This window comes from Oncorhynchus tshawytscha, linkage group LG21 (genome assembly GCF_018296145.1).
Source record: "Oncorhynchus tshawytscha isolate Ot180627B linkage group LG21, Otsh_v2.0, whole genome shotgun sequence".
NCBI lineage: Eukaryota > Metazoa > Chordata > Actinopteri > Salmoniformes > Salmonidae > Oncorhynchus > Oncorhynchus tshawytscha.
In genome coordinates this window covers 7171331-7183334 of record NC_056449.1, presented here as the reverse complement: position 1 = coordinate 7183334, position 12004 = coordinate 7171331, and the positions used below count along the sequence as shown (strand labels likewise).

At 47.2% G+C, this 12004-nt stretch overlaps 1 protein-coding gene across 30 annotated transcripts in view; it reads left to right on the top strand.

Annotated features, from left to right (window-relative positions):
* Positions 1-8207, top strand: part of LOC112220809 (protocadherin gamma-C5-like) — a 201642-nt gene extending 193435 nt beyond the window's left edge. For 27 of the 30 annotated variants that reach the window (XM_042302959.1, XM_042302966.1, XM_042302963.1 and 24 more), the window contains exon 4: positions 7840-8207. In XM_042302959.1, coding sequence (XP_042158893.1) covers positions 7840-8129 — 290 coding nt within the window. In that variant the 3' untranslated portion in view covers positions 8130-8207. The remainder of the gene's footprint in view (positions 1-7839) is intronic. The other 3 variants (XM_042302967.1, XM_042302948.1, XM_042302944.1) reach the window with 1 other exon arrangement.
* The last annotated feature ends 3797 nt before the right edge of the window (positions 8208-12004 follow it).

Sequence of the window (12004 nt, the reverse complement as noted above, 5' to 3'; positions counted from 1 at the left end):
ACGCAGTGTTAGCACACACACATGACACAGACACACGCAGTGTTAGCACACACACATGACACAGACACACGCAGTGTTAGCACACACACATGACACAGACACACGCAGTGACACAGACACGCAGTGTTAGCACACACACATGACACAGACACACGCAGTGTTAGCACACACACATGACACAGACACACGCAGTGTTAGCACACACACATGACACAGACACACGCAGTGTTAGCACACACACATGACACAGACACACGCAGTGTTAGCACACACACATGACACAGACACACGCAGTGTTAGCACACACACATGACACAGACACACGCAGTGTTAGCACACACACATGACACAGACACACGCAGTGTTAGCACACACACATGACACACACAGTGTTAGCACAAACACATGACACAGACACACGCCGTGTTAGCACACACACATGACACAGACACACACCGTGTTAGCACACACACATGACACACACACATGTGTTAGCACACACACATGACAGACACACGCCGTGTTAGCACACACACATGACACAGACACACGCAGTGTTAGCACACACACATGACACAGACACACGCAGTGTTAGCACACACACATGACACAGACATACGCCGTGTTAGCACACACACATGACACAGACACACGCAGTGTTAGCACACACACATGACACAGACACACGCAGTGTTAGCACACACACATGACACAGACATACGCCGTGTTAGCACACACACATGACAAAGACACACACAGTGTTAGCACACAGACACATGACACAGACACACGCAGTGTTAGCACACACACATGACACAGACACACGCAGTGTTAGCACACACACGACACACACACAGTGTTAGCACACACACACACACACGCACATGACAGACACACATGACACAGACACACGCAGTGTTAGCACACACACGACACAGACACACGCAGTGTTAGCACACACACATGACACAGACACACGCAGTGTTAGCACACACATGACACACACAGTGTTAGCACACACACATGACAGACACACGCAGTGTTAGCACACACACATGACACAGACACACGCAGTGTTAGCACACACACATGACACACGCAGTGTTAGCACACACACATGACAGACACACGCAGTGTTAGCACACACACGACACAGACACACGCAGTGTTAGCACACACACATGACAGACACACACAGTGTTAGCACACACACATGACACAGACACACGCAGTGTTAGCACACACACATGACACAGACACACGCAGTGTTAGCACACACACATTACACAGACACACAGTGTTAGCAGCACACACACACGACACAGACACACGCAGTGTTAGCACACACACATGACACAGACACACGCAGTGTTAGCACACACACATGACACAGACACACGCAGTGTTAGCACACACACATGACACAGACACACGCAGTGTAGCACACACACATGACACACACCGTGTCAGCACAAACACATGACACAGACACACGCCGTGTTAGCACACACACATGACACAGACACACGCAGTGTTAGCACACACACATGACACAGACACACGCAGTGTTAGCACACACACGACACAGACACACACAGTGTTAGCACACACACATGACACAGACACACACAGTGTTAGCACACACACATGACACAGACACACGCAGTGTTAGCACACACACATGACACAGACACACGCAGTGTTAGCACACACACATTACACAGACACACGCAGTGTTAGCACACGCACACGACAGAAACACACAGTTAGCACACACACATGACACAGACACACGCAGTGTTAGCACACACACATGACACAGACACATGACACAGACACACGCAGTGTTAGCACACACACATGACACAGACACACGCAGTGTTAGCACACACACACATGACACAGACACACGCAGTGTTAGCACACACACATGACACAGACACACGCAGTTAGCACACACACATGACACAGACACACGCAGTGTTAGCACACACACATGACACAGACACACGCAGTGTTAGCACACACACATGACACAGACACACGCAGTGTTAGCACACACACATGACACAGACACACGCAGTGTTAGCACACACACATGACACAGACACACGCAGTGTTAGCACACACACATGACACAGACACACACCGTGTTAGCACACACACATGACACACACGTTAGCACACACACATGACACAGACACACGCCGTGTTAACACACACACACATGACACAGACACACGCAGTGTTAGCACACACACATGACACAGACACACGCAGTGTTAGCACACACACATGACACAGACGCAGTGTTAGCACACACACATGACACAGACACACGCAGTGTTAGCACACACACATGACACAGACACACGCAGTGTTAGCACACAGACACATGACACAGACACACGCAGTGTTAGCACACACACATGACACACGCAGTGTTAGCACACACACATGACACAGACACACGCAGTGTTAGCACACACACATGACAGACACACGCAGTGTTAGCACACACACATGACAGACACACGCAGTGTTAGCACACACACATGACAGACACACGCAGTGTTAGCACACACGACACAGACACACGCAGTGTTAGCACACACACATGACACAGACACACACAGTGTTAGCACACACACAGTGTTAGCACACACACATGACAGACACACGCAGTGTTAGCACACACACGACACAGACACACGCAGTGTTAGCACACACACATGACACAGACACAGTGTTAGCACACACACATGACACATGACAGTGTTAGCACACACACATGACACAGACACACGCAGTGTTAGCACACACACATGACACAGACACACGCAGTGTTAGCACACACACATGACACAGACACACAGTGTTAGCACACACACATGACACAGACACACGCAGTGTTAGCACACACACATGACACAGACACACGCAGTGTTAGCACACACACATGACACAGACACACGCAGTGTTAGCACACACACATGACACAGACACACACAGTGTTAGCACACACACACACGACACAGACACACGCAGTGTTAGCACACACACATGCACACACACATGACACAGACACACGCAGTGTTAGCACACACACACGGCACAGACACACGCAGTGTTAGCACACACACATGACACAGACACACGCAGTGTTAGCACACACACATGACACACACCGTGTTCAGCACACACACATGACACAGACACACGCAGTGTTAGCACACACACATGACACAGACACACGCAGTGTTAGCACACACACACGACACAGACACACAGCAGTGTTAGCACACACACATGACACAGACACACGCAGTGTTAGCACACACACATGACACAGACACACAGTGTTAGCACACACACATGACACAGACACACGCAGTGTTAGCACACACACATGACACAGACACACGCAGTGTTAGCACACACACATGACACAGACACACGCAGTGTTAGCACACACACATGACACAGACACACGCAGTGTTAGCACACACACATGACACAGACACACGCAGTGTTAGCACACACACACATGACACAGACACACGCAGTGTTAGCACACACACATGACACAGACACACGCAGTGTTAGCACACACACATGACACACACATGACACAGACAGACACTCAGTGTTAGCACACACACATGACACAGACACACGCAGTGTTAGCACACACACAGCACACACACATGACACAGACACACGCAGTGTTAGCACACACACATGACACAGACACACGCAGTGTTAGCACACACACATGACACATGACACAGTGTTAGCACACACATGACACAGACACACACAGTGTTAGCACACACACATGACACAGACACACACAGTGTTAGCACACACACATGACACAGACACACACAGTGTTAGCACACACATGACACAGACACACGCAGTGTTAGCACACACACATGACACAGACACACAGTGTTAGCACACACACATGACACAGACACACGCAGTGTTAGCACACACACATGACACAGACACACGCAGTGTTAGCATGACACACACATGCACACACACACAGACACACGCAGTGTTAGCACACACACATGACACAGACACACGCAGTGTTAGCACACACACATGACACAGACACACAGACACACAGACACACGCAGTGTTAGCACACACACATGACACAGACACACGCAGTGTTAGCACACACATGACACACACACAGTGTTAGCACACACACATGACACAGTGTTAGACACACGCAGTGTTAGCACACACACATGACACACACAGTGTTAGCACACACACATGACACAGACACACGCAGTGTTAGCACACACATGACACAGACACACGCAGTGTTAGCACACACACATGACACAGACACACGCAGTGTTAGCACACACGACACAGACACACGCAGTGTTAGCACACACACATGACACAGACACACGCAGTGTTAGCACACACACATGACACAGACACAGACACACGCAGTGTTAGCACACACACATGACACAGACACACGCAGTGTTAGCACACACACATGACACAGACACACGCAGTGTTAGCACACACACATGACACAGACACACGCAGTGTTAGCACACACACATGACACAGACACAGACACACATGACACAGACACAGTGTTAGCACACACACACATGACACAGACACACGCAGTGTTAGCACACACACATGACACAGACACACGCAGTGTTAGCACACACATGACACACACAGTGTTAGCACACACACATGACACAGACACACGCAGTGTTAGCACACACACATGACAGACACACAGTGTTAGCACAAACACATGCACAAACACATGACACACACGCCGTGTTAGCACACACACATGACACAGACACGCGCAGTGTTAGCACACACACACGCAGTGTTAGCACACACACGACACAGACACACGCAGTGTTAGCACACACACATGACACAGACACACGCAGTGTTAGCACACACACACGACACAGACACACGCAGTGTTAGCACACACACATGACACAGACACACGCAGTGTTAGCACACAAACACGTTCTCTTGCCCGTGCAGTGCAAACGATTCAGAGCTCTATGACATCACAGCCCTTCCCTTCCCCCTATGCTTTTTCTGCCGCAGTTACTGCGCGCACACACACACACACACACACACACACACAGCGAGTGACTCATTCTTGGGCTGTTGCTGCAGATTGCCTTCTAATCGCTCTAGCACAGAAACACATCAGGTTGGCCTTGAGAGCAAGGCCCACCAACACACACACACACACACACACCTCTGTGTGGTAAGACCTCCTACCACACAGACTCCTGTCATTGTTTCCATTGTTATTATTACCATTGACACATCAAATGAAATCTATTTTTATTTGTCACATGCTTCCTAAAATAACAGGTGTAGACTAGCAGTGGAATGTTTAATTCCGGGTCATTTTCCAACAATGCAGAGTTTAACTTAATGAGAAAAAAATAACAATAGAAAAATATGGACACAAGGAATAAATACACAGTGAATAACTATAATGAATAACAATAACATGGCTATATCCAGGGAGTACCAGTACCGAGTCCATGTGCAGTGGTACGAGGTAATTAAGTAGCAGTCTTTTTAGCAGTATTTGGGGGTAGAAGCTGTTCAGGGTCCTGTTGGTTCCAGACTTGGTACACTGGTACCGCTTGCCATGTTGTAGCCGAGAGAACGGTCTGTGGCTTGGGGTGGCTGAAGTCTTTGACAACTTCTTGGGCCTTCCCCTGACACCACCTAGTATAAAGGTCCTGGATGGCAGGGAGCTAGGCCCCAGTGATGTAGTGGGCTGTACCCACCACCCTCGGTGGCGCCACTTGCGGTCGGATATCTTGCAGTTGCCGTACCAGGCGGTGATGCAGCCAGTCCAAATGAACTTCTTGAGGATCTGAGGGCACATGCTAAATATTTTCTGTCTCCTAAGGGGGAAAAGGAATTTCGTTCCCTCTTCACAACTGTGGACCATGCTAATTCCTTAGTGATGTTGACACCGAGGAACTTGAAGCTCTTGACCCGCTCCACTATCGCCCCGTCAATGTGGGCGGGGGCGTGCTCGCCCCTCCATTTCCTGTGGTCCACGAACAGCTCCTTTGTCTTGCTGATATTGAGGAAGAAATTGATGTCCTGGCACCACACTGCCAGGTCACTGACCTCCTCCCTATAGGCTGCCTCATCATCATCGGTTATCAGTCCTACCACTGTTTTGTAGTCAGCAAACTTGATGAAGGTGTTGGAGTTGTGCGTGTCCATGCAGTCCTGGGCGAACTGGGAGTACAGCAGGGGACTAAGCACGCACCCCTGAAGTGCGGCCCACTTGTTGATGGTCAGCGTGGAGGATGTGTTGTTGCCTACCCTCACCGACCGAGGGCGGTCCGTTAGTAGGTCCAGGATCCAGTTGCAGAGGGAGGTGTTCAGTCCCAGGGTCCTGAGCTTAGTGATAAGCTTGAAGGACACTATGGTGTTGAACACAGAGCTGTAGTCCATGAATAGCAATCTCACATAGGTGTTCCTCTTGTCCAGGTGGGGGAGGGCAGTGTAGAGTCCAATAGTGATGGCGGCATCTGTGGATCTGTTTTGTCAGTATGTCAATTAGAGTGGGTGCAGAGTGTCTGGGATGATGCTGTTGGTGTGAGCCATGACCAGCCTTTCAAAGCATTTCATGGCTATAGATGCGAGTGCTGCGGGGGATGAGTGCTAAAGATGTGAGTGCTACCTTCTCCCTCAGACACACACACACACACTCCTCCCTCCTAGACGCTGCTCACACACACACACACACACACACACACACCGGACATGAGCCTGAGGTTTCCATTCGGAGAGTGATAGAACATTCTGTCTCTGGCTGGATGATGTCTATTGGTCATCACAATGAGGTAGAGGAACCACTCCCTCAGACAGAGCCGGAGCAGACGAGTCACGATGACAACTGGAAACAGAGGGATCAGAATGTTATTCAAGGCAGCTAGATGTTTATGCAGTAGTGCCATCAGTGCCTGCTGTTCCTTGACACTACCAAACAGTGGTTGCACAACCAGGATAGAACAGGCAGTTAAAAAGCAGAAACAACATTGTGGAAGAAGCTATTGTCCCAGATTTTTTTTTCTCTGAAGTCTAATTATACTAGCTTGAGTGTGTGTGTGAGTGAGCTTGTGTGTGAGCTTGTGTATGTGTGTGTACGCATGTGTGTGTGTGTGTGTGTGTGTGTGAGTGAGCTTGTGTGTGTTTAAGCGTGTGTGTGTGTATAAGTATGTGTGTGTGTGTGTGTTTACGGCTGCCTGCGCTGTGTGTAGCAGAGCCAGAGGGCAGGGAATAGCGGAGTGTGTGTGTGTGTGTGTCTCTGTAGCTCTGCAATGCAGGGGCTGGGAGAGAATTACGAGCTAGAAGCTACGTCACCCGCACACAGCCAGAGCACATATAATGGAAAAACACACGCACACACACATTCAGCAATGAACACAGACGCACACCATAAATGCAAAATGTTCTCCACCTCGACAAAATGTCAGCACACATTCACCATTTTGTAACACCAGTCTCTCTCTCTGCCTTTCTCTCTTTTTTTTCTCACTCACACTCTTGCAGTCTCTCTCATTTTCAGTCCAATTAGCTTTACATAAGCATGCCAACAGTTTTACCAGAGCAATGAGTGCTGTAGCATATATACAAGTCATAATGGATATGTAACAAACCAGGAGCATCAATGTATATTGCAAGTCATCACTGCAATGTCAGAACACCTTATTCATATGTTCCATCTCTCTCCTCCTCTCCTCCTCCCCGCTCTGCCCCTCTTTCCCCCAGAAGTGAGCGAGGCGACCGCAACCCTGGGGCCGGGCACCATGGGACTAAGCACCCGTTACAGCCCACAGTTCACCCTGCAGCACGTGCCCGACTACCGTCAGAACGTCTACATCCCTGGCAGCACCGCCACCTTGACCTCCAACCCCCAGCAGCAGCAGCAGCAGCAGATGGCAGCCCAACATCAGGCCCTGCAGGCCCAGCCCTCTGAGGCCGCCCCTCAGCCTGAACCCCCCAAGGCTGCCCAGACCCCCGCCTCCAAGAAGAAGTCCACCAAGAAGGAGAAGAAGTAGGATGGGTGGAGGATGGATAGATATGGAAAATACGATGAGAAAAGAGAAAACCGACCCGATGAGGACTGAAATACCCCCCACCCACCCACCCCCTACGTCTCCTCTCAATGCGTTTACTCTAACCAGGGTCTGGATTGTATTGGTCACGCTCATATGATAACACGAAATATGGAGATGTTTGCGAATGTTTGTCTTTGGGCTCTTGAACCTGGAATGTGTTGAAGGTTTAAGAGCGAACAGCGTTGACATTTTGTTTTTCTTTTCTTTCTGAAAGCTATCTAGAAACAGTTGTTTTTGTTTTCTTTCTGAAAGCTATCTAGAAACAGTTGTTTTTGTTTTCTTTCTGAAAGCTATCTAGAAACAGTTGTTTTTGTTTTCTTTCTGAAAGCTATCTAGAAACAGTTGTTTTTGTTTTCTTTCTGAAAGCTATCTAGAAACAGTTGTTTTTGTTTTCTTTCTGAAAGCTATCTAGAAACAGTTGTTTTTGTTTTCTTTCTGAAAGCTATCTAGAAACAGTTGTTTTTGTTTTCTTTCTGAAAGCTATCTAGAAACAGTTGTTTTTGTTTTCTTTCTGAAAGCTATCTAGAAACAGTTGTTTTTTTTGGAAAGTTTATTTTCGAAAAAAACGAAACAAGTATTAACAGTATTTGCAGACACGGAAGACTGGGGGTTCAGGGGGGATTGTGTTTTGGTTAAATCAATACATTTGGATGCACTTCAGACACAACAGATTGAGTGTAAACAACTTTGCTCAGATAACAAGGATTTGCCCAGTGATGTATTCACAGGTGGATATTTTAACGATGTTCCATAAAATGTTTCATGTTGGATTATAATTATAATTCCTTATTTTCCTGAGACTGAAAGTAGATCCTTGTTTGACTATAGTAGATTGCCATGATAAGATTCCTATATAGGATCAGCCTTATAGGATCCTACACCACAGCTCTTTGGGACACGGAAATGGGCATTCCATTGTACTGGTACAGTAGTATTCCGATCTGCATGTCCCTATGTGTTCAAACCACCGACCTTCCAGAAGATTCAACTATGCATTGAATTAGTGTTGCAACGAGGACGACCACCTTAAAAAAATACAGGTCGACAAATGCCCTCGTAGCGTTTACCTGATGTGGTATCTAAAAACTATAAATATTATTTTGTAAGCGTAGTTAAATGGTAAGATTTGAATCTTTCACTGTTTTTATGACCTGAGCATGAACCCTATTAGAAAACTAGTACCGAGGAGGAGGGGCATGTTATAGTACTATCAGCCCTATTTTCTGGCTTGTTGGCATAGTAGGCGCTGCTCCCCTTTTAAAACTACCCAGATGGGTATAGAGACCCTCCTGCTGTCCACCCATGCACCTCTATCCCCTCCTCAACCAGATGATGTGCCCTCCCCTCACTGGCTGTCCCACTTTGAGAGCCAGACCATAGAGATGCACTGTTCATACTATAAAGATAAAGATGAGACGTAGGGTAAAAATAACTTCAAAGTAGAGATCTTTCACGGCGTGCTTAGGAGTTAGACACTTCTTAGGCCGCTAGAGTCTAGATTGAGTGTTCATCCCTTGCTACGTACCCTGAAGTGCTGATGACTATATTTCTTAACGTGGGAAGTGTTTTTTGATGACTCAGTAGTATAAGATAAGTATGAAGTCTTTTCTTTGCCACTAGTCCATCCGCCTGTCCGGCAACTAGCTGGACACCACTGCATGAAGAGGCAGCTTGCAGGCTGGGTTCAAGGGGGAGTGGAGAGGGGTGGGCTGAGTGGTACGACGTCTGGGTTTGTACAATTAGATTGACGGGGACGGGGACGGGCAATGACCTTGGCTCTACTCACTGAATGTACACAGGCCCCACTGTTGACCCTCCCTCCTAGTCCACCCCGAAACGTCCTCTAATGCACTGACCCAGGTTAGAGGTCAACAGAGCCAAGCACATCCCTCCATGTCACAGAGGAGATACCACTTCAGAAGCAGGGAGGAAGGACAGAGTTAGCTCTTCGCTGTATCTATCCCCTTAGTGTAAATGCATTCTGGCAACGCTAACCTTAGACTCTCCCCTTGCTTCCATCCCTCCAACCCTGGTCCTGTGAAGGCTCTCCCCTTGCTTCCATCCCTCCAACCCCTGGTCCTGTGAAGGCTCTTCCCCTCTGTAAATAAACACTAGTCCTGTCGATGGTATGAGCCAATTGTTTGTATAGTACGGACCACATCCAGAATTGTCAAACTAAAAGTCCTCTCTCGTCAAGGCGTGGCTTACTGGAATGTGTTGTATTTGTTTTTCAAGAAAAATAAGAAACCCACAATGGGGGGAGAAAAAAAAAAACGATCTCTGAAATGTTCTTCAACAGTTTGTATTGCAAATGTAGTAACTAAGCACCATGAAGGCCAACTAACTAACTCTTCAGTGTAAATATAAAGAAAGTTGCTAATAACTTTAGACGATAAGTAAACAGAGTGACACACACGTAGACTAGTTAACTTGTGATATGTGTTGCGCATATTATTGTGTTTATTTTCTCTCTCTCTATTTTACTACCCTGTAAAAGAAACGAAACACAAAAAAAAATTATATTGAAAAAAATGTTTCTATCCTTCTGTAACTTTTTTTTCTGTGCTTTATCTTGTGCATTTGCGCAAAGAATGCCTCTCTGTCCATATGAGCAAATGATTATAAATATTATGTGTGTGTGTACGTCCGTCCGCTGCTGAATTAATCCTCTCTCGTGCTGTAATATCTTTCTTATGAAATGCTTAGACCTCCTGCGCTCCTCCCGGTGTTTAGTCTCTTCATTTTTATGCTAATATTTATATTGCTGTTTTATTTTCTCTTGAACACTGCCATTTCAAATAAAAGGCTCTGAAATCATTAAAACGCTCATCTTCCGTCTTCTCTAAACATCCGTCTTGGTTTGTACGGTAACTAAAACACAATCACTTTATTTTTCCCAAGGGAACTTAAAGGTGGGGTATTTTGTTTTGTATAGAATCACAACACAGAAAGTCAACACAATTCACAGTGCAGAACGATACAGTATTCAAGACAAACACAAAGTCCCTATGAATATAATTGGGTCCCTTGAGTGGTGCAGCAGTCTAAGGCACTGCATCTCAGTGCTAGAGATGTCACGACAGACCCTGGTTTGAGCCCGGGCTGTATCACAACCAACCGTGATCAGGAGTCCCATAGGGCGGCACACAATTGGCCCAGTGTCGTCCGGGTTAGGGGAGGGTTTGGCCGGGGTAGGCCGTCACTGTAAACATGAATTTCCAGATCTTAAATTGTAGCATAATCACGCATCATAACTATAGATGGGCCTAGCCAAGAAATTACAGTACATCAAATAAGTAAGAATTCCAGTCTTTTGTTTGCTAGGCGTTTTAAGTGGCAGTAGTTCTGCATCGGTTCACTGAGGGGTTGCAGTGTTGCTCCGTTTTAACTGAGGCCCACATCCACCAAGTTTCATCAGCACCACGCTCTCCCACAATCCTCTGCTCCCAGCAGACTCCGCTCCCTCCCACGTCCGTTTGAAGTATCTTCTGCAGTGTGAATACGGAGGGAAATGGGATGAGGGGAGGGTGAAAGAGACAGTGTTTCCTCAGCAGAAATGCGTTATTCTCCTACAGCCTTCCAAGTGCATGTGGACACACATTATGCAATACGTATCTGTAGACTCATTTGGGGATTTAAATGAATCACATTCCATACGTATGTAGGGCAATCTATGGAACTATGCAGAACAGTATACAGAAATGTGTGGGGAGAAGGTAAAATGTTGAGCTTTTAGGTACATTAGCCCAGTGTAGTGCTACATAACCACTACACTTTTACACTAGGCTACACAATTCTACGTAATTGTTGAACTA